Source organism: Engystomops pustulosus, chromosome 6, assembly GCF_040894005.1.
Source record: "Engystomops pustulosus chromosome 6, aEngPut4.maternal, whole genome shotgun sequence".
In the NCBI taxonomy this organism is placed as follows: domain Eukaryota; kingdom Metazoa; phylum Chordata; class Amphibia; order Anura; family Leptodactylidae; genus Engystomops; species Engystomops pustulosus.
Genome location: NC_092416.1, coordinates 185,462,847 through 185,487,596, shown reverse-complemented (window position 1 = coordinate 185,487,596; position 24,750 = coordinate 185,462,847). Strand labels below are relative to the sequence as shown.

Sequence of the window (24,750 nt, the reverse complement as noted above, 5' to 3'; positions counted from 1 at the left end):
CCCATATAAGATTTATCAGCCATATATACAGTGTGTGAGGTAATAATATCCCCATATAAGATTTATCAGCCATATATACAGTGTGTGAGGTGATAATACCTCCATATAAGATTTATCAGCCATATATACAGTGTGTGAGGTAATAATATCCCCATATAAGATTTATCAGCCATGTCTACAGTGTGTGAGGTAATACTATCCCCATATAAGATTTATCAGCCATATATACAGTGTGTGAGGTAATAATATCTCCATATAAGATTTATCAGCCATATATACAGTGTGTGCGGTAATAATTTCTCCATATAAGATTTATTAGCCATATATACAGTGTGTGAGGTAATAATATCCCCATATAAGATTTATCAGCCATATATACAGTATGTGAGGTAATAATATCCCCATATAAGATTTATCAGCCATATATACAGTGTGTGAGGTAATAATATCCCCGTATAAGATTTATCAGCCATATATACAGTGTGTGAGGTAATAATACCCCCATATAAGATTTATCAGCCATATATACAGTGTGTGAGGTAATAATACCCCCATATAAGATTTATCAGCCATATATACAGTGTGTGAGGTAATAATACCCCCATATAAGATTTATCAGCTATATCTACAGTGTGTGAGGTAATAATATCCCCATATAAGATTCTTCACCTTCTCTTTGAACTTCATGGTTGAACCTTCTCTGAAGAACATTCGGTCTTTATTAGGGCCTGTGTTATTAAGGAAAGGCTCCGGTCGGGGTGGCAGTAATTTAGGGCTGCGGTTCTGAGGGGAGGTTATACAGGGTGCACTTACTGCTGTCATATCAAGGCAATATAGAGACAGTGACTATCCCTGCCTATTGATGACCACTTCTTTCTGACGGCTGACGGCTATCCACCCGCTGACCCTTTCCTTACTATTTGTACACTTTGGTCTCCTCTCATACCTGATCCCAGACGCTGTTGCTATAAACCTCTATAGGCAACGACACCCGTGGGATTTCTCCAGGAGTTGGTGGGTGATCGCCAAGATTTAACTTCAAGCCCCTGAATGGTGAGTCCTGAGGACCTTATAGCTATGATGGTTGTTGTTATGTACAAGTGGCGCACATGTTGTATCGGCTCAGTAGTTGATGGTTGTTGTTATGTACAAGTGGCTCACATGTTGTATCGGCTCAGTAGTTGATGGTTGTTGTTATGTACAAGTGGCTCACATGTTGTATCGGCTCAGTAGTTGATGGTTGTTGTTATATACAAGTGGCGCACATGTTGTATCGGCTCAGTAGTTGATGGTTGTTGTTATGTACAGGTGGCTCACATGTTGTATCGGCTCAGTAGTTGATGGTTGTTGTTATGTACAAGTGGCTCACATGTTGTATCGGCTCAGTAGTTGATGGTTGTTGTTATATACAAGTGGCGCACATGTTGTATCGGCTCAGTAGTTGATGGTTGTTGTTATATACAAGTGGCGCACATGTTGTATCGGCTCAGTAGTTGATGGTTGTTGTTATGTACAGGTGGCTCACATGTTGTATCGGCTCAGTAGTTGATGGTTGTTGTTATGTACAGGTGGCTCACATGTTGTATCGGCTCAGTAGTTGATGGTTGTTGTTATGTACAGGTGGCTCACATGTTGTATCGGCTCAGTAGTTGATGGTTGTTGTTATATACAAGTGGCGCACATGTTGTATCGGCTCAGTAGTTGATGGTTGTTGTTATATACAAGTGGCGCACATGTTGTATCGGCTCAGTAGTTGATGGTTGTTGTTATGTACAGGTGGCTCACATGTTGTATCGGCTCAGTAGTTGATGGTTGTTGTTATGTACAGGTGGCTCACATGTTGTATCGGCTCAGTAGTTGATGGTTGTTGTTATGTACAGGTGGCTCACATGTTGTATCGGCTCAGTAGTTGATGGTTGTTGTTCTTGGTTCTCCTTGTTTTAGACGAGTCCGTCCTGAGTTCAGTCATTTTTTTTCATCACTATCCATTTTATTTTTATATCATATTTGAATCATTTGGAGTGAAAGTTTTTATTCTCCACTTGTCCTGTTCTGATAGGATGTGACGTGAATTCCCCTTTTGGGTTATTAATCACCCAGTATTGTTTATACTATTGATGACCTGAACCTAAATTTAAAATGGTCAAATCGCACTGTAGCTGGACTTTCACCACAGTGAGAGGAAGGGAGTGTGGTTTATTTCTATCAATGTTCTATAATCCTCTATGTAAATAACTGGGTCTAAACTCGAAGAGCGTCTGTGATATTAACAGCATTGGGGGGGGGGGGGGTTTATACATTTTTTTATTATTTCATTGTTTATGACTTGTTATTTAGGTGTTTTCCCTTGTACAATTTGGTCATTTTAAAGATATTTTTGGGTGCTAAAACTTTGGGCCCTGTAGATTTCAATGGAGTTTGTGTTTGGATTCAACAGCGTGTAGAAGTCCCTTCCTAAACTAAATTTTTTTTCCCCAATATTCGGACAAACTCGTTGAAACCAAATTTCTCCCAACCCGATAAACTACCTGTCCATCTCTTGTGTCGGGGTGTTTACTGTCATTATCTATATATATATGTTTCTAAATAAGGTCGCAACTACTCTGTTTCTCCAAAAATACTTCCCAGAATTCCCTAGTGGAGCATCTATGGCTATAAGTCTCCACACGCCTATAAGGTGGTCTTACTTGGCAAACTCTCCATAAGGAGGACTGTTACCTTCTGACCCATCTCCAAAAATAAGACAGGGTGTTGTATTATTTTTGGCTTAAGAAAAGCGGGTAAGGGCTTTTGAAGTGATATCTTCCATCTTTTTTCCATAAACAAAAATTCACATTTATTCTTGAACAAAAAAGAAAATCAACATCTTTTCAAATAGCTTCATTTTTAGGGACATCATCATCACTCACCAAATCCTGATTACATTGTGAATTTTTTGCTCCCTCCCCCTCCCTGCAGCTCCCTCATCCTCCCTGCAGCTTCCTCCCCCTCCCTGCAGCTCCCTCCTCCTCCCTGCAGCTCCCTCCCCCTCCTTGCAGCTTCCTCCTCCTCCCTGCAGCTCCCTCCTCCTCCCTGCAGCTCCCTCCTCCTCTCTGCAGCTCCCTCCTCCTCTCTGCAGCTCCCTCCTCCTCCCTGCAGCTTCCTCCTCCTCCCTGCAGCTTCCTCCTCCTCCCTGCAGCTCCCTCCCCCTCCCTGCAGCTTACTCCCCCTCCCTGCAGCTCCCTCCTCCTCCTTTTCATGTTGCCTTCAGCTGACAGGCTGGAGGATCAGATTTCAAATAGCTATGTCTTCTGAACTGTGGCACCTAGAAACACAGTTCATGTGTCATTTTATATAGGAAAATACTGTATTTAATCCTACATAAGGATTTTATTTCTAGGTGTTATGGATAAAAAGAAATCCATACTTAACCTCCTAACTACATATAGTATACTAGTACAGCGAAGAGACAGCGAAAAAAAATAAGTAAAAATAACATCTCCCTTCCTTTTCCTAGGATTGATATAAAAACAATTATTCATGTGGTGAACCACATTTTGGAAAAAGAGTCTAAATGTCAAGTTTTTTTCCCATTTTGTAACTCATAAAAAGTTGACCTGGATAGGAACCCAGGATCTCAGCGCTGCAAGGATGTAATGCTAACCACTGAGCCACCGTGCAGTAGATAACAATTCCACTTAAGGGAAAATAGCGATACACGAGTCAGGGCGCAATGTAAGTGTCCGTTTTAATGTATTACATCATATTGGTCCTTAATGAGTTTTATAATTTAGTAAAATGAACAATCTTGGGCCAAAGCATTTCCTAAATTCATAATGTATGTTCAGCTTTACCACTGTGTGACGACTTATGATGGTAAATAAGATTACACTTCCAAGCAAAACATTTCCCACATTCCGAACATGAAAACGGCTTCTCCCCTGTGTGACTTCTCCGATGTTGATCAAGATTTGTTTTCTGGGCAAAACATTTTCCACATTCTGAACATGAAAATGGCTTCTCCCCTGTGTGAGTTCTCTGATGTATAAGAAGATGTCTTTTTTGAGTAAAACATTTCTCACATTCTGTGCACGAATATGGTTTCTCCCCTGTGTGAATTCTCTGATGTACTACAAGATCCGTTTTGTTCTTAAAACATTTCCCACATTCTGTACATGTAAATGGCTTCTCCCCCGTGTGACTTCTCAGATGTATCACAAAAGACGACTTGCGGTAAAAACATTTCCCACATTCTGGACATCGAAATTTCCTGCCCTCCGTGTGAATTTTAAGATGTATAGCAAGACAAGAACTTTGGCTAAAAGATTTGCCACATTCTACACAAGAAAATGGCTTCTCTCCTGTGTGACTTCGCTGATGTATAAGATGATCTTTAACACTAAAATCTTTTCCATTTTCTAAACCCGACTTCATGTTCTTATCAGTTCCTGATGATTCAGTAGAAAGGAACCATCTAATAGGAGCAGATGGCAGATCTTGTGTGTGAAGGTCTGAGGAAGCATCTGGGATATTGTCATGGTCTTCAGATGGATCTGGTGTGATACAACCATCACCTGCTGTAACATGTGATGATATCAGATGTTCCTCTGAGCTCCTGGTGTTGTCATCTGTAAAGGATAAAACAGATTATAAAATATAACCTTATCATTGGTTGTGGTAAGAAAACTCTGAAGATGTATCACAGGACATTTGTGTGATATCAGCAATCCGGGTACATGCAGCATTTCTTGTCTGCCCATGGTGGCTATGACTTTCCTGCTTACCATAAGGTTCTGTATTATTACTGATGTAACATCTCAGTCTCCTCCTCCGAGGTCCTGGTGAGCAGTATTCCTGACCCTCATAGCTTCCACCTTCCAGCTTTTCTTAGTCTATGGGCCACATTTATCACTTTTGTGCGCCTAAGTGTAGTAGTTGCGCCTAAATTCTGGCGCACTGTTTTGCCAGAATTATCACAAGCTACAACCATCTGTGATAAGTATATTTTCTGCCTCTTATTAATCACTTTACTTTAACACAGTTAAGGCACAATATTGGCGCAGTTTCGGCGCAATGTTAGATTCAGGCACTTACATGTGATCCTGCTACAAGCTCCTCTCTGCTTCTCCCACAGCCCAGAATGAAGATAACACTCACAGCAGCACCCAGGTGTGTGACACCCAGCACCCAGTGACCTCCTCAGCAGTGGCTTCTCCTGGAGGGGATCCCCCAATGCTGGTCTCCTGCTGCACCCCTGTAATTCTGCACCCTCAGATACACTGGTGATACTGTGCAGAATTACATGGGGGACACTTGTATGTCGTATCTGCAACATTCTGCAAACTTGCTCTTCTCTCTTGCTCTGAGCTCAGGATTCTGCAGAATGTTTTGTAAATAGAAGGTGATGAACTGTAAATAGTGTCTGCAGCTCCTGTCTGCAGTGTACACTCACCGGCCACTTTATTAGGTACACCATGCTAGTAACGGGTTGGACCCCCTTTTGCCTTCAGAACTGCCTCAATTCTTCGTGGCATAGATACAACAAGGTGCTGGAAGCTCCTCAGAGATTTTGCTCCATAGTGACATGATGGCATCACACAGTTGCCGCAGATTTGTCGGCTGCACATCCATGATGCGAATCTCCCGTTCCACCACATCCCAAAGATGCTCTATTGGATTGAGATCTGGTGACTGTGGAGGCCATTTGTGTCCAGTGACCTCATTGTCAGGTTCTAGAAACCAGTCTGAGATGATTCCAGCTTTATGACATGGCGCATTATCCTGCTGAAAGTAGCCATCAGATGTTACAGGGTACATTGTGCTCATAAAGGGATGGACATGGGCAGCAACAATACTCAGGTAGGCTGTGGCGTTGTACCAAGGGGCCCAAAGAGTGCCAAGAAAATATCCCCCACACCATGACACCACCACCACCAGCCTGAGCCGCTGATACAAGGCAGGATGGATCCATGACACCACCACCACCAGCCTGAGCCGCTGATACAAGGCAGGATGGATCCATGCTTTCATGTTGTTGACGCCAAATTCTGACCCTACCATCCGAATGTCGCAGCAGAAATAGAGACTCATCAGACTAGGCATCAACAAGGCATTTCCGCCCACAGAACTGCCGCGCACTGGATGCTTTTTCTTTTTCGGACCATTCTCTGTAAACCCTAGAGATGGTTGTGCGTGAAAATCCCAGTAGATCAGCAGTTTCTGAAATACTCAGACCAGCCCTTCTGGCACCAACAACCATGCCACGTTCACAGGCCACAAATCACCTTTCCTCCCCATACTGATGCTTGGTTTGACTGCAGGAGATTGTCTTGACCATGTCTACATGCCGAAATACACTGAGTTGCCGCCATGTGATTGGCTGATTAGAAATTAAGTGTTAACGAGCAGTTGGACAGTTGTACCTAATAAAGTGGCCGGTGAGTGTATGTAGTGTGTGTATTATCTGTACTAGTGTCTGCAGTATATGTATTATCTGTACTAGTGTCTGCAGTGTCTGTATTATCTGTACTAGTGTCTGCAGTGTATGTATTATCTGTACTAGTGTCTGCAGTATATGTATTATCTGTACTAGTGTCTGCAGTATATGTATTATCTTCACTAGTGTCTGCAGTATATGTATTATCTTCACTAGTGTCTGCAGTATATGTATTATCTGTACTAGTGTCTGCAGTGTATGTATTATCTGTACTAGTGTCTGCAGTATATGTATTATCTGTACTAGTGTCTGCAGTATATGTATTATCTTCACTAGTGTCTGCAGTATATGTATTATCTTCACTAGTGTCTGCAGTATATGTATTATCTGTACTAGTGTCTGCAGTATATGTATTATCTGTACTAGTGTCTGCAGTATATGTATTATCTGTACTAGTGTTTGCAGTGAATGTATTATCTGTACTAGTGTCTGCAGTGTATGTAGTATGTCTATTATATGTTCTAGTGTCTGCAGTGTATGTAGTGTGTCTATTAGATGTTCTAGTGTCTGCAGTGTATGTAATGTCTTTATGATCTGTACTAGTGACTGCAGTGTATGTAATGTCTGTATGATCTGTACTAGTGTCTGCAGTGTATGTTATGTCTGTATGATCTGTTCTGCAGGAGATTGTCTTGACCATGTCTACATGCCGAAATACACTGAGTTGCCGCCATGTGATTGGCTGATTAGAAATTAAGTGTTAACGAGCAGTTGGACAGTTGTACCTAATAAAGTGGCCGGTGAGTGTATGTAGTGTGTGTATTATCTGTACTAGTGTCTGCAGTATATGTATTATCTGTACTAGTGTCTGCAGTATATGTATTATCTGTACTAGTGTCTGCAGTATATGTATTATCTGTACTAGTGTCTGCAGTATATGTATTATCTTTACTAGTGTCTGCAGTATATGTATTATCTGTACTAGTGTCTGCAGTATATGTATTATCTGTACTAGTGTCTGCAGTATATGTATTATCTGTACTAGTGTTTGCAGTGAATGTATTATCTGTACTAGTGTCTGCAGTGTATGTAGTGTGTCTATTATATGTTCTAGTGTCTGCAGTGTATGTAGTTTCTGTATTATCTGTACTAGTGTCTGCAGTGTATGTAGTGTGTCTATTAGATGTTCTATTGTCTGCAGTGTATGTAATGTCTGTATTATCTGTACTAGTGTCTGCAGTGTATGTAATGTCTGTATTATCTGTACTAGTGTCTGCAGTGTATGTAATGTCTGTATTATCTGTACTAGTGTCTGCAGTGTATGTAGTGTGTCTATTATATGTTCTAGTGTCTGCAGTGTATGTAATGTCTGTATTATCTGTACTAGTGTCTGCAGTGTATGTAATGTCTGTATTAGCTATACTATTGTCTGCAGTGTATGTAATGTCTGTATGATCTGTTCTAGTGTCTGCAGTGTATGTAGTGTCTGTATTATCTGTACTAGTGTCTGCAGTGTACGTAGTGTGTCTATTATATGTTCTAGTGTCTGCAGTGTATGTAGTTTCTGTATTATCTGTACTAGTGTCTGCAGTGTATGTAATGTCTGTATTGTCTGTACTAGTGTCTGCAGTGTCTGTAATGTCTGTATTATATGTTCTAGTGTCTGCAGTGTATGTAATGTCTGTATTATCTGTACTAGTGTCTGCAGTGTATGTAATATCTGTATTATCTGTACTAGTGTCTGCAGTGTATGTAATGTTTGTATTATCTGTACTAGTGTCTGCAGTGTATGTATTATCTGTACTAGTGTCTGCAGAGTATCTCATGTCTGTATTATCTGTACTAGTGTCTGCAGTGTATGTAATGTCTGTATTATATGTTCTAGTGTCTGCAGTGTATGTAATGTCTGTATTATCTGTACTAGTGTCTGCAGTGTATGTAATGTCTGTATTATCTGTACTAGTGTCTGCAGTGTATGTATTATCTGTACTAGTGTCTGCAGAGTATCTCATGTCTGTATTATCTGTACTAGTGTCTGCAGTGTATGTAATGTCTGTATTATCTGTACTACTGTCTGTAGTGTATGTAGTGTCTGTATTATCTGTACTAGTGTCTGCAGTGTATGTAATGTCTGTATTATCTGTACTACTGTCTGTAGTGTATGTAGTGTCTGTATTATCTGTACTAGTGTCTGCAGTGTATGTAATGTGTCTATTATATGTTCTAGTGTCTGGCTGAGCTTTGCTGCTACAAATGAGCTGTTCTGCAAAGGGGCTCAGTGTCACTTCTCAGTTTACGCCACCTTCGGGCTTGAATGTTTTTGCGCTCGTTTTTTGCGCCTAAATGAAAAAATAGCAAGTGACGAATATCATTAGGCGCAGCAAAACATCTAAATTGGTGAGAAAAATGAGGGGAAGCTGGTTATTTTTGCTGCAAGGCTAGTTTGGCGTTTAATCGCAAAAATGGTGCAAAAACAACAGAAAACACGAGTGATACATGTGGCCCTATGTCTCCATGTTCTGTATTGTGTTATCACTCGTCTCTGCTTTATCTAGTGGTTACTACTCACCTGGACAGTTACCTGTAGGAATCTCCTCCTTACATCGCTCATCGCCCCTCACATATGTCTCTGGGGCAGTAATATTCTTCACAGCTTCACCCTGATACACAAACTGAGGAACAAATATTGTAAGAAGTCACCAGACGATGGAGAAGTCACAGAGGAGGATTTAGAAGATAATGTAAGATCTGTAATTAATCATAACAACCAAATATGACCTGACGGGAGGCGCAGCGCAAATATCTGCAGGTCTCCACCATAAATCCTCCATGTTGTCTCCTTACATCAAACTGCAATCTCCAGCAGTCAGACACATAGACTAGACATGGGATTTTACAATAAACTTCCACAGATCAGAGAAGATGTCATGAAGTCTCATCTCCATCTACCTGATGATCCTGTGGGACATATTTCTCCTCTGAACAATCCTGTGGTAGAAGAAGAGGACTGGGACATCTCTCCGGTGATGTTCTCTTACTGGATCTACCTGTAGGAAACACATCCAGAGACTGAATTCCTTCTTTCCATACAGATAATGAAAGGACGTGTGGATTTAGTCCTGTCTATTACCTGCTGATGTGAGGGGCTGGTGGTCCTCCATCATGACGTCCTTGTACACATCTTTGTGTCCTTCTAAATACTCCCACTCCTCCATGGAGAAATAGACAGCCACATCCTGACACCTTATAGGAACCTGACACACACAATGATCCCGTCATCACCCAGATCCCTTCATAGCGTTACTGTATAATGTCCCAGCATTCCCAGCAGTGTCACCTCTCCAGTCAGCAGCTCCATCATCTTGTGGGTGACTTCTAGGATCTTCTGCTCATTGATGTCATCATGTATCAGGGGGTGAGGTGGAGGAGCCGGGATTGGGCTCAGGGTTCTCCCCCGTCCTTCATACACAGGGGCCTGACAGCGCCCACTAGAGGTCTTCTTCACTACTGTGTAATCCTGGTTATGGAGAGACACAGTGATAAATCTCCCTCCATACATTTCCAGAATCTCTCACCTCTCCAGTCCTATCATCTGTTATTCCCATAGATAATGATGTCATGTGACCTCATCACAATCTCTCACCTCTCCAGTAATATAGAAGAGAATCTCTAGGGTGAGCTGGAAGATTCTCTCCACCCTCGTGTCTCTCTCCATTGTCTGATCCTGAGAGCAAAGAAAATGATCCAATGGTAAACGTGACAAATTCCAAAATAAATTTTTTTTTCGAAAAGTGAAGAGATACTGATGTCTCTATAATAGTTTTGTATCTTAATTCATTTGAAAAAAGTTTTGCAATCTTTGAGATTACTATGTGCACGCGACCATAATGGGGACTGTGATCTGTCCAAACCTAAAAGGAAAGAATTTAAGCCAATGTAAATCATATGCAAAATTACTTCATACCCAGGACAAGGGGGCATCCTCTACACCTAGAGGAGAGGAGGTTCTACCATCACCATAGACAGGGGGCATCCTCTACACCTAGAGGAGAGGAGGTTCCACCATCACCATAGACAGGGGGCATCCTCTACACCTAGAGGAGAGGAGGTTCTACCATCACCATAGACAGGGGACATCCTCTACACCTAGAGGAGAGGAGGTTCTACCATCACCATAGACAGGGGGCATCCTCTACACCTAGAGGAGAGGAGGTTCTACCATCACCATAGACAGGGGGCATCCTCTACACCTAGAGGAGAGGAGGTTCTACCATCACCATAGACAGGGGACATCCTCTACACCTAGAGGAGAGGAGGTTCTACCATCAGCATGGACAGGGGGCATCCTCTACACCTAGAGGAGAGGAGGTTCTACCATCACCATAGACAGGGGGCATCCTCTACACCTAGAGGAGAGGAGATTCTACCATCACCATAGACAGGGGGCATCCTCTACACCTAGAGGAGAGGAGGTTCTACCATCACCATAGACAGGGGACATCCTCTACACCTAGAGGAGAGGAGGTTCTACCATCACCATAGACAGGGGACATCCTCTACACCTAGAGGAGAGGAGGTTCTACCATCACCATAGGCAGGGGGCATCCTCTTCACCTAGAGGAGAGGAGGTTCTACCATCACCATAGACAGGGGACATCCTCTACACCTAGAGGAGAGGAGGTTCTAACATCAGCATAGACAGGGGACATCCTCTACACCTAGAGGAGAGGAGGTCCCACCATCACCATAGACAGGGGACATCCTCTACACCTAGAGGAGAGGAGGTTCTACCATCACCATAGACAGGGGCATCCTCTACACCTAGAGGAGAGAAGGTCCCACCATCACCATAGACAGGGGGCATCCTCTACACCTAGAGGAGAGGAGGTTCTACCATCACCATAGACAGGGGGCATCCTCTACATCTAGAGGAGAGGAGGTTCTACCATCACCATAGACAGGGGGCATCCTCTACACCTAGAGGAGAGGAGGTTCTACCATCACCATAGACAGGGGGCATCCTCTACACCTAGGGGAGAGGAGGTTCTACCATCACCATAGACAGGGGCATCCTCTACACCTAGAGGAGAGAAGGTCCCACCATCACCATAGACAGGGGGCATCCTCTACACCTAGAGGAGAGGAGGTTCTGCCATCACCATAGACAGGGGGCATCCTCTACACCTAGAGGAGAGGAGGTTCTACCATCACCATAGACAGGGATTCATTACTGTAAGAGCAGTGAGACTTTGGACCTCCCTCACGCAGGAGGTTGATATGGCGGATGCTTTGTACATGTTCAGGAGAGGCCTGGACGCCTTTCTTGAGAATAAAAGTCTCATGGGTTATGGAGAAAAAAAACATTAGTTTACTCCAATAGGTTGGAATTGATGGACCTGCGTCTATTTCAACCTCATCTGCTTTTTTAGCTTTTCCTGGAAATTTTGGTGTAAAATCATTCAGTAACCTCAGAGGGGAGTATATTATGTTATATTATTATTTCTTCTCCGCAGGATAGGGGATAACAGTGTGACTGGCGAGGCTCTCACCTATGACGACTTGGCCTTTTTTAGTATTTTCACTCCCATTTTTCACTCACCACCTTCAAAAATCTATAACTTTTTTATTTTTCCACATAAAGAGATGTGTGACGGCTTATTTTCTGCGTAACAAATTGCACTTTATAGTGACGGTATTTAATATTCCATGGCGTGTACTGGGAAGCGGGAAAAAAATTCCAAATGCAGTGAAAATGGTGAAAAAACACATTTGCAACGTTTTCTTGTGGGCTTGGATTTTACAGCTTTCACTGAGCGCCCCAAATTTCTATTTTATTCTTTGGGTCGGTACGATCACGGGGATACCAAATTTGTATAGGTTTTATAATGTTTTCATACATTTAAAAAAAGTTAAATCCTCCTGTACAAAATATTTTTTTTTATTTTGTCATCTTCTGGCGCCAATAACTTTTTCATACTTTGATGTACGGAGCTGTGGGTAGTGTCATTTTTTTCATTGCTATAATTTTTAGGACTGTACGACCTTTTGATCACTTTTTATAAATTTTTTTTAATATTTTTCAAAATGGCAAAAAAGTGCCATTTTCGAGTTTGGACGCTATTTTCCGTTACGGGGTTAAACGCAGTGAAAGGCCGTTATCATATTTTGATAGATCGGGCATTTTCGGACGCGGAGATACCTGATGTGTTTATGATTTTTACTGTTTATTTATATTTAGATCAGTTCTAGGGAAAGGGGGGGTGATTTGAAATTTTAGGTTTTTTTATTCTAATTTTTTTTTTTTTTTTTACTTTATTTTTGTTTTTATTTTTACTATTTTTCAGACTCCCTAGGGTACTTTAACCCTAGGTAGTCTGATTCATCCTATCATATACTGCCATACTGCAGTATGGCAGTATATGGGGTTTTTACTCCTTATTCATTACAATGTGCTGATAGCACATTGTAATGATTGGGTTAAAACGAAGTAGCATCGGGTATTCGGAACAGCCGAGGCTACCATGGCGACGGATCGCCGCTCCCCGTGACGTCATCGGGGAGCGGCGATCTGCGGCAAGATGGCAGCGCCCATGCGCTGCGATCTATTTGAAGCCACCGGCAGCATTGCCGGCGGCGATCGACGTGAAGACACCCACGATCGGTGCTAGCACCGATCACGGGTGTTACCGGTAAGCCTTTGCTGCAATATGGAGCAAAGACTTACCGGCTATAGAGAGGGCTCGGCGCGCGCCATACTAGTAGCAGGTTGATTGAGTGTCCTGCTTCTCCATTTGTTGTCTATGAGAGAGTGAGAAGTTACTGGACATGGCTCGGCTATGGCTAACACTCTAATAGACAGTGTACGAGAGCGTCAGAGATGCCTTAGTACTGCGCCCGGTAATTTCTCACACTCTCTTACTATCTAATGGACTTGTGCTTGACTTTCTGCTCCACCGATAGGTGAGATCTGATCCCTAAAACTTATGATTGCTGCCCCCATCCTGTCATTTATCTACGTCCTCAACTGACCATTACTGGACGCACGGGAGCCCCGACCAGGGGCGCACCTGCCATGAGGCGAGTTGAGATTCTCGCCTCAGGCGGCGCACCTCCTGCTAGGCAAGGGAGCGGCGTCGGGCTCCCTCCCACTGGCATGTGTTCCGTACATCTCCTCGCCCCTCACATCCACCCGCCCGCTGCCTGCACATGTTTTTTCGCACCGGCCGACACTTGCCCCGCCGCCCGCCCCTCAAATCCACCCGCGGCTGGCACGCCCATCACATCCATCTGTGCGGCCAGCGCATCTCCCCGCCCATGCCGCCGCCCATCACATTTACCCACCCGCGGCCGGCACATGTGTTTGCGCGCCTGCCAACACTTGCCCCGCAGCCTCCATCCACCCCCACGGCCGGCACATGTTCCTGCGCGCCGGCCGACACTTCCCACCGCGGCCCGCCTATCACATAGACCCGCCCGGCACAGGTACCCGCCCCAGCCCAATGTTTGCGCCGGTAGCACCCGCCCCCCTCCCCCCCGCTTCGATTCCTCCTCCCCCCCGCTCCGATTCCGCCCCCCCCTTTCCCCCGGGCTCCGATTTGCCCCCCCCCCCTCTGATTCCCACGTCCCCCCACCCCCACCGGAGGACAAGGCAGACGAGAAAACAAGAAAAGAGTTAAGGTAACTTCTATGTATGTATATATATGTGTGTGTATGAATGTATGTATAGATGTGACTGTGTGTTTGTATGTGTGTAATATATAATATATATATATATATATATATGTATATATATATGTGTGTGTGTGTGTATATCTGCTGTATCTACTGTTTATATATGTGTATGTATGTGTGTACCTTCAGCGTGCCACCATGTAAAGTATACTATATGGCGGCATGCTGTATATATTATATGGTATATGTCAGCACGCTGTATGTATTATATGGTATATGGGGGCATGCTGTATGTATTATATGGTATATGTCAGCACGCTGTATGTATTATATGGTATATGGGGGCACGCTGTATGTATTATATGGTATATGGGGGCACGCTGTATGTATTATATGGTATATGGGGGCACGCTGTATGTATTATATGGTATATGTCAGCACGGTGTATGTATTATATGGTATATGGGGGCATGCTGTATGTATTATATGGTATATGGGGGCATGCTGTATGTATTATATGGTATATGGGGGCATGCTGTATGTATTATATGGTATATGGCGGCACGCTGTATGTATTATATGGTATATGGCGGCACGCTGTATGTATTATATGGTATATGGCGGCACGCTGTATGTATTATATGGTATATGGCGGCACGCTGTATGTATTATATGGTATATGGCGGCACGCTGTATGTATTATATGGTATATGGCGGCACGCTGTATGTATTATATGGTATATGGCGGCACGCTGTATGTATTATATGGTATATGGCGGCACGCTGTATGTATTATATGGTATATGGCGGCACGCTGTATGTATTATATGGTATATGGCGGCACGCTGTATGTATTATATGGTATATGGCGGCACGCTGTATGTATTATATGGTATATGGCGGCACCCTGTATGTATTATATGGTATATGGCGGCACCCTGTATGTATTATATGGTATATGGGGGCACGCTGTATGTATTATATGGTATATGGGGGCACGCTGTATGTATTATATGGTATGTGGCGGCACGCTGTATGTATTATATGGTATATGGCAGCACACTGTATGTATTATATGGTATATGGCAGCACACTGTATGTATTATATGGTATATGGGGGCACGCTGTATGTATTATATGGTATATGGCAGCACACTGTATGTATTATATGGTATATGGGGGCACGCTGTGTGTATTATATGGTATATGGCGGCACGCTGTATGTATTATATGGTATGTGGCGGCACGCTGTATGTATTATATGGTATATGGCGGCACGCTGTATGTATTATATGGTATGTGGCGGCACGCTGTATGTATTATATGGTATGTGGGGGCACGCTGTATGTATTATATGGTATGTGGGGGCACGCTGTATGTATTATATGGTATGTGGGGGCACGCTGTATTAATTTTATATTATATGGCGGATTGTTGTATGTATTTTGTTCTTTGTGGTAGCTCGCTGTGTCTATTATATAGTACATGGTGGCACACTATAGATTTTGCATTGCTTTATTTTCACATTAAACCAATATGATTGTCTAGTCCCGACACTCCCTGATATATTACATATATGGAGGGGGGCGTTTTTCTATAGTTCGCCTCAGGCAGCAGAAAGGCTAGGTTCACCCCTGGCCCCGACAGATACCGCACATACCTCCTCCCCGGGCAGTGCCATCCCGTATAATACACAGAGATGCCAAATTCTAGTGTGTAAAGGACCTGTGATGATGTCATGACCATGTGATCAGTCACGTGAGTGGGAGGAGTCATTTTCCAGGCTGTGCTGTGGAGGAGAGTCACTGTACACCATATACACAGCGCTAGTATTATTCCTCACATCTTACATATCTTACTAGGGGAAAGAAGCCAAACTCTGTTATTCTGTAGATAGGGAATAACTTTACAACTGGAGCCGCCACCTTAAAGGGCAGATATCACAGTGATGCATTGCTTAAAGGGAACCCGTCACCAGGGACCTCATTATCACTAAAGACAGGTTACAGAAGCCCATTACAGCTGCATTACACATCTGCATTACACATCTGCATTACACATCTGCATTACACATCCGCATTACACACCCGCATTACACGTCCGCATTACACATCCACATTACACATCTGCATTACACATCTGCATTACACAGCCGCATTACACATCTGCGCCACATTTATTATGCAGTGTCCGACAGAAAGTTGTTGCACTCTGTCAGAGCACTGCAGGGGCGCCAGATTCATGGAGAACGTGAAACACATTTCGTGAATGGGTCGCACTCTGCACAGTCCACAGGTACAATGCACATATAAAGCTCTTCATACCGCGCATAATAGAAGCGGATGGTCGTGTGCATGAGGACATATAAATAATAGCAGACTCCATGTACAGGGAGGGGCCATGGGATGAGATCAGTGATCGGCAGTGATGTGCTGATTATATCAGGATCAGGAGCCTCAGAGGTGACCAGTGATCAGTGCGGGGTCACTACATAAGAAGGGGGCAGGTGACAAACCCAACATGTGGGGCCCTGGGCAAAACTGAGACCCCAAAATAAGACACTATATTGTACAAGGAGGTTACACTCCGAAATGTTACCACATCCACAATAACCTTCTCCTTCTGCTGAAACTTGGATCATGGAGCGCGGCCTGTGATTTCATTTTTCTACTATTTATGGTCTTATAGATTTTTATCTGGGGCTCAAACCCCTAATCATTGTAATGTGACTTTCAAATTAAATGAGTCTGTGTCCAGCGCTGGAATTTGACTAACTTGAAAGAAAAGACAAGACCTGTCCTTGCAGGAAGTTAGCAAACAAGACTGATAAGTTTATTGAGGGGCCGACATTTATAGAAAACCATAAGGCACTTTACATAAGGCGAGTAATTAGGAAAGCAGCAACTATAATTGGGTGTTCTCACCCAGGAAATGTAACACTATTGGATGTATAGGAAAGGTAGATTTGGATCCAGCACTCTTATGCCAAACACGGAGACGGTCCAATGCAGAAAAAATGATCCTTTATTGAAGATAAAATCATGCGGACACACAAAAGCTGATTGTAAGGGATCCCTTACAATCAGCTTTTGTGTGTCCGCATGATTTTATCTTCAATAAAGGATCATTTTTTCTGCATTGGACCGTCTCCGTGTTTGGCATAAGAGTGCTGGATCCAAATCTACCTTTCCTACACGTTTGTTGGGCCTGTGGACGGAGGCCTGTTTCCGGAGCACCTGCCGTGAATTGGAGTGCGGACTTGTTATCTACACCGGTGGTACGGGTGAGCCGGCGTTTCTCTTTTTTCTTGTTTTATACTATTGGATGTAAGCACACAAAGGAGTCTAATACTATTGGCTACATGCATCTAGGTGCTTCTCTCAGACCTCCAGAATCCTTTGGGATTCTCTACCTTTACTTTATGTGTTTGATCAAACTTATCCCTGGGGATCACGAGGAAGTAATACACAAGTGTTATCACCGTACACTCACCTTCCCAGCCTCTAGGCCAGACCTGACTCTCCTATCCCCACAAATCCTGTACACATCAGACACTGCTAATACAGGGTTACCTGTGCTGTCAGTGTTATAGAAGGTCATTGTCATTGCACCAACCGTAGGTAAAGTCTCCTACCCTGGGGGCATCCTGGTCACCCCTATAGATACAGTGATAGTCATGGTTGGGGTGTCCCTGAGCATACAGTCAGTCAGAAGAGACCAGCTAGCAAGAAGTAAGTTTGCAACAGTAAGTGTGGGAAGCGTGCTGACTTCCCTCTAGCTTCACAGACGTGGCACTGGTCAGCAGGACCGTCGTAGGGAGGCTCCAGACTCTCTCTCTGGTGTCTCTTTACCACTACGTAGTCTCCGGGCTTCTTGTTATGCGTCCTGAGGTCTCTGTCTGGATCTGAAAAAGGAATCAGAAACACTTTTGCGGACCTTTTCCAAGGCCTGGCTCAACTGTATGGCATGTTCCACCTGGTTTCCTGCCATCAGCTATAGGGCCTGTGGGAAGTAGGGGCCTAGTCTGGGTGCATAGCCAAAAAATACTTCAAATACTCCATCTTTCTGTTGGGGGTGGTCCTAACTGTATGGTGGGCAGCAGGAAAGCACTCACGCCATGGTTTCCCTATTACTTCCATGGCCTTCTGGATCTCTAACTTAAGAGTGCCATTTATTCTCTCAAACCCACAACTAATTCAGGAAGGGTCTGTCCTACACCCAGGAGGGACAAGGCTTTAGGTTTTTACCTGTCCAGTGAAGTGGGTTCTGCGACCGGACTCTATGGTCTCTGGAAGTCCAAACCTGCAGAAAAATCTCACTCACCAACTTCTTGGCTGCAGCTCTGGTAGTAGCCTTGGTCATGGGAGAAGCTTCTGGCCACCCTGGAAAGAGATCAATGCACACAGGCACGTATTCCTACATACCACTTCTGGTAGATGGATAAAATCCATCTGCAGTCTCTGGAAGGGATACAGCAGCTTGGGTGTCACCTTCCGTGGGGTCTTTACCACCTTACCCGGGCTGTGGCGGGCACAGACTATACAGGCTTTCAATAGTCTAGTGACAGGGGTAGTAATGCCCAGGCAAACCACTTGCGGTTTATGAGCACTAGCATGGCCATTTTGGATGTGTATGTGTCCGTAGGCTACTTGACTTACTGTCGGGTGCAGGGCTCTGGGCAGGCACACCCTCTCTCCCAGCATCCAGGTCCCATAGGCATCTGGGCTCCAGCTTTCCTCCACACTCCCTTCACTTCTGATGACTCTCGGGCCACCAGGGACTGGAACCTGTGGATCAAACTTTTAGCTCAGAACTCACTGCTGAGACTTCAGGACAGTCTCTGGGCTCCATCTGTGCAGCTGCCTTCGCCATCCCGTCAGCCACATACTTGCCCTTGGCTTGTGGAGTTACCAAATTGTGTGTGCTTTTAGTTTTACTATCCCCACCTCTTGTGGAAGTAAGAGAGCATCCATGAGCTCTTTAACCAGCGTGCCATGCTTAGAGGGGGTCCCTGCAGAGGTGAGGAAATCTCTAGCCTTCCATATGGGTTCATAGTCGTCTTTAGACCCCAGGACTATACCTTGAGTATACATGTTTGCCCTTTTACCTTCCACCAGCTGTAGCGCTTCCCTGAGTGCCGTCACTTCACCTCCTGCACTGACCTGTGTGTAGGGAGTGGTTCTGCTTGTACTACCTCATGTGCGCCACTGACCACTGTATATCCAGTGTAGAACCGTCTGTCTTCTCCTGCAGACCTGGAGCCATCTATGAGAAAAAAACTCAACATCTGGGTTAATCACCCTTCTCTCCCCCCCTCTCTGAATCCTGGAAGACTGGTGATAGAATGAAGGATTCAGAGCTGTGCACCTTATGAGTGTATCCTGGGGCATCAGGAGTGCACACTGGAGTCTGAGCTGTCTGGCCTTTGCTCAGATGCTTGGGCTGTACTTGGGTGAGGACACTGTGCAAAGTATATGGCGTTTGCACTGTAACTGAGTGATCTAGGATCAACTCACTGGCCTTGCTGCTGCAGCTACTGACACATGAGGAGCTCCCCTCACGACTGAGTCTAACCGGGCCTAATAGTGGGCCACTGGGGAGGCCACCACGTTCCTGGGCTAAGACACCTGTGGTGTGGCCTAGATACTCAGTGCAAAATAAAACAAAAGTTTGATCCAGTGGGATGTGCCTAAGGCTGGGGCAGACAGGATTTCTCAGCTTCTAGTCTGCTAACACCGGTCTCCGCTTTATCTCATCTAGACATATAGGATTCTCTCAACCATCTCTATTTCAGTGTTCTGTGCTCTCTATAAAGTTCTGGCCAGACTCCAAGTCTCAAACAGAAGTCAGGTACACTTGTTGTTTTTTTTTCATAAAAGTCAGTCATAGGCTCTGTAATACAGTTGGGAGGCTTGTTCTTGCTTAGTCTGTTCGTGGGGTACAATGGAGGAGTCACATCATACTGTCTTTTTGTATTCTTATCACAAGCAAATTCCTTTAAGTCTTTTTGGCTGTCAGCTCTGTCTCCCCCACTCAAAACAGATGCTTTCTGTGTGCTTCAAGGCCACTTCTCACAGACACAGATAAGGCAAAGCAAAGCCCTGCTGCACAGCTGCCCACAGATCTCATCCTGATTAACTCTTTCAACTCCAGAAAGCAGGTACCAGAGACATTGCAACACTTTTTCTAGTAATTTTTCTGCAATTGTCAAGATCAAATAAGTTTTAAAATAAAATAAACAAACAGCGTTGCACACTCAAGACCCCTAGCAGATGTTTGAAATTGGTGAAAATATTCACCTGCCGGCATTTATCTCAAACCTCTGCCAGGACGCCTCAAGGGTGACTCAGCTGCTATCCTACAACCAGCCTACAGTGTAGAGTTATAGGCAATTAACTTTCAGGGACTTGAAAAGAATATACTATCTTAAGATGGCCGCCACTGAAAAATGGTAAGGCGTGTCATCTTCTCTAACCACCAGATACGGGGGTGGAGTCTAAGAGGGTGCTGGTCTGCATTCCAAAAGATTTTTCTTTTTTTTTCTTTTTTTTTTAATGAGCACTCAGGATTCCTGTCCCTCTGTCCTGGTCCGTCCGTAGTCACTGGTCTAAGTCTCCAGTAATCAACCCCATCCACTTTCCTTTGTCATTAACTCTCTACTTACATCAAAACAACCTTCTGCCTGGCTGTGCCACTTTTTGTCTTTGAGCCAGCCACCATTTTTATCAAGTGCTGTCTCCCACCTTTGCACACTCAGGGGATCATCTAACATACCCAAAAACTTCAATACCTCATAACTTCCTTTTACCCACTCTTTACCTTTCCTGTGTGACACTATGTCAGTTGCCTTTTTTTAGATCTGCAGTGTCCAGCTACAGTCTTACTTTGCTCACTACCCATTTTGTGGAATCTGTGGAATACCTGATTTTGTTCAAGGGCTATAGATATCCTCCGTACATACAGCTCCAGACTACCCTGCTAACTATCAGTAAGAACAAATTAGAGACCTTCACACAATGTTTCAGAAATCAAGGAGATAACGCTCAACTGTAAAATTCCCGTCAGTGTCCCTCTTGTCTCTACTGTCCTTGCCGCATCACGGGGCCGCATCAATCCCGAAGGAACGATACGTAAATTTGGCCAGAATTTGTCTCTGCAAACTTCCAGATTCTATCCTCGCTTACATGAACAAAAATCTCCACCATCACAAACTTTCTGAACTACATCAACAATTCACAAGAGGGCACTGCAGACCTTTTTCTACAACATACATAGTCACGTCCAGTCTCTGTCAATCACCTTACAAGAGATCCTTTGCCGAAATTAAAGTGAACATACTATTAAATATGGACATGTAAGGCAAAGTAAATAATATCACACAAGGAGATGACCTTACCCAGTCCCTTTCAGCCAGTGAAACAGAACTACAGTCAAGGTAGACAAAAATAGACTTGACTTACCCCGACGAGCGCTCATTGTCAGTTCTGGTCACTGGCCGCCTGGACTCTTGCGGAGGTCACCTCGATGGTTAGATGTCTATAAAAGTATGGCCACCCAGGAGACGCCAATTCTTATAGATTTTTATCTGGGGCTCAAACCCCTAATCATTGTAAGGTGACTTTCAAATTAAATGAGTCTGTGTCCAGCGCTGGAATTTGACTAACTTGAAAGAAAAGACAAGACCTGTCCTTGCAGGAAGTTAGCAAACAAGACTGATAAGTTTATTGAGGGACCGACATTTATAGAAAACCATAAGGCACTTTACATAAGGCGTGTAATTAGGAAAGCAGCAACTATAATTGGGTGTTCTCACCCAGGAAATGTAACACTATTGGATGTAAGCACACAAAGGAGTCTAATACTATTGGCTACATGCAAATACTGAAACTTCCCAGGTGTTCGCCTGGATACCTTCCTCTAGGTGGTGCTAGTGAGCACTAAGTCTTTGTGTGCTTTTCTAAGGAATGAGCCCCACCCAAACTTCAGTTATCACTACACAAAGTTATATGAAATGAATACTGAATCTTTAAAATGTCCGACAATATGCAAGATGGCGTCTGAGTCCAGTATAATATCTTTAACAATGGTATTTTCCAAACTAATGGGGCGCTGATCTAGACTTTCCAAAAAATGTATAGATAGATGATAGATATGAGATAGATAGATAGATAGATAGGAGATAGATATGAGATAGATAGTTAGATAGATATGAGATAGACAGATATGAGATAGACAGATAGGAGATAGATAGATAGGAGATATATAGATGATAGATATAAGATAGATAGATAGGAGTTAGATAGAAAGATAGATAGATAGGAGATAGATAGATAGATAGATAGATATGAGATAGATAGATAGGAGATAGATAGGAGATAGATAGATAGATAGATAGATAGATAGATAGAAGATTGTTAAGGAGGTTGCACTGGTTTCGGACGCCATCTTGGCTACTGTCCGCCATCTTAGATACAGCGGCCATGTTCCCTGACCACTGTCCAGTTAATGTCAGGATCCAAACTTCTTTTTATGTAACCAGTTTGCTCGCCTGTCAGCTAATACCCTGTGACATGTAATGAGAATCTAAGTGCCTTATCTCTTTTCATACAACACCCAAATGCTGATGTCTATGTGCTAAAATATAGCTGTGTCTGTATGAAATAAACATTGTGATGTGAGTGCATCGGAAGACCAGAGTGTGTTTTTCATTTACTCTGTCATCTCGCTGCCGGCAGCTATCTCATCCTCCCTCAAAGAGTTAATTAGGACTCACCTTACAAAAGTCAAGAGGGCTGTTGGGGCCCTGCATAAAATATCCCTATCAAGATATTAAAGGACAAATATATAGACAGATAGATGATGGTGGATGGTGATAGATATTATATAGAGAGAGATCCATCACTGGAGACCGGTGACAGATAGATATTATATAGAGAGAGATCCATCACTGGAGACCAGTGACAGATAGATATTATATAGAGAGAGATCTATCACTGGAGACCGGTGACAGATAGAAAAGCTTTACACATAAACACTTACCTGCAGGTTCTGTAGCCGCTTCCTCAGGAGACCCCATAGTATAACACTGCCCCCTACAGCAGTGAGGAGTAAGTGCAGGAGGAGGGAGACAGCACAGGACCTGACAGGGGAGACATATCCTCATGTCCCCGGCCTTCACCTGCTACAGGAAGTCATGAGGTAAGACTCCAGCCATATATACAGTGTGTGAGGTAATAATACCTCCATATAAGATTTATCAGCTATATATACAGTGTGTGAGGTAATAATACCCCCATATAAGATTTATCAGCCATATATACAGTGTGTGAGGTAATAATATCCCAGTATAAGATTTATCAGCCATATATACAGTGTGTGAGGTAATAATACCCCCATATAAGATTTATCAGCTATATATACAGTGTGTGAGGTAATAATACCCCCATATAAGATTTATCAGCCATATATACAGTGTGTGAGGTAATAATATCCCAGTATAAGATTTATCAGCCATATATACAGTGTTTGAGGTAATAATACCCCCATATAAGATTTATCATCCATATCTACAGTGTGTGAGGTAATAATACCCCCATATAAGATTTATCAGCTATATATACAGTGTATGAGGTAATAATATCCCCATATAAGATTTATCAGCCATATATACAGTGTGTGAGGTAATAATACCCCCATATAAGATTTATCAGCCATATATACAGTGTGTGAGGTAATAATACCCTCATATAAGATTTATCAGCCATATATACAGTGTGTGAGGTAATAATATCCCCATATAAGATTTATCAGCCATATATACAATGTGTGAGGTAATAATACCCCCATATAAGATTTATCAGCTATATATACAGTGTATGAGGTAATAATACCCCCATATAAGATTTATCAGCCATATATACAGTGTGTGAGGTAATAATACCCCCATATAAGATTTATCAGCCATATATACAGTGTGTGAGGTAATAATACCCCCATATAAGATTTATCAGCCATGTATACAGTGTGTGAGGTAAAAATACCCCCATATAAGATTTATCAGCCGTGTGCAACACCCTCGCCGATGCAATGGCGAGGTAGGGTTTGCGAATACGTCCCACCTGCATGTAATCCCATTACACAACATGGTTCTGATAGGACATAGGGATATTGCAGTGGTGAATCCTGCCTGGCAAGGCAGAGGTTAAGTATTTTGTATGATGCTGTAAGATGCTGTTGTCCAATGATATGTGTTACATCCTGTGCTCTGTAAGCTGAGATGTGATTGGAGGAGCAGCCACCACCTGACCAACGGGAGGTAATAAAACTCCCTGGCCAGGAATGTTCTAGGTCTTTCCAGAGATCTTTTCAGAGAGATTCTGTTGTAGGAGAATCAGTGAGAGAGTGAGTAATCTCTGTCTAGCCCATACCAGAGCAGGAAGAGCCTAGCCCCTGCCTCTGAAGAGTGGAGCATTAGACTAGAGTTAGTGTAGTGAGGAAAAGGGGTATCATCTTACCTTTGAAGGTGATACCTGAAGCCCTACAGGACAAGCTGAAGCTTCCTACCAGGACACAGCTGCCTCCCAGCCTGCCCTCTACTTCCAGGCTGGTGAACTATCTCCTGAGGCTCCCTCCAACTCACATCTCAGCACCCTACCTACCTGTTA

The 24,750-nt window shown here is 43.5% G+C and overlaps 2 protein-coding genes across 3 annotated transcripts in view; one reads left to right on the top strand and one right to left on the bottom strand.

Moving 5' to 3' along the window:
• The window catches only part of LOC140065137 (uncharacterized), a 56,391-nt gene extending 40,038 nt beyond the window's left edge, over positions 1 to 16,353 (bottom strand). The window contains exons 1-5 of one of the 2 annotated variants that reach the window (XM_072112675.1): positions 15,747 to 16,353; positions 10,059 to 10,139; positions 9,753 to 9,932; positions 9,546 to 9,669; positions 9,365 to 9,462 (exon numbers count right to left, since the gene is read on the bottom strand). In XM_072112675.1, the coding sequence (XP_071968776.1) occupies positions 9,365 to 9,462; positions 9,546 to 9,669; positions 9,753 to 9,932; positions 10,059 to 10,139; positions 15,747 to 15,767 (504 nt within the window). In that variant the 5' untranslated portion in view covers positions 15,768 to 16,353. The remainder of the gene's footprint in view (positions 1 to 9,364; positions 9,463 to 9,545; positions 9,670 to 9,752; positions 9,933 to 10,058; positions 10,140 to 15,746) is intronic. The other variant, XM_072112674.1, reaches the window with a different exon arrangement.
• The window catches only part of TBCD (tubulin folding cofactor D), a 648,429-nt gene that overhangs the window by 555,648 nt on the left and 68,031 nt on the right, over positions 1 to 24,750 (top strand). The window lies entirely within an intron of this gene.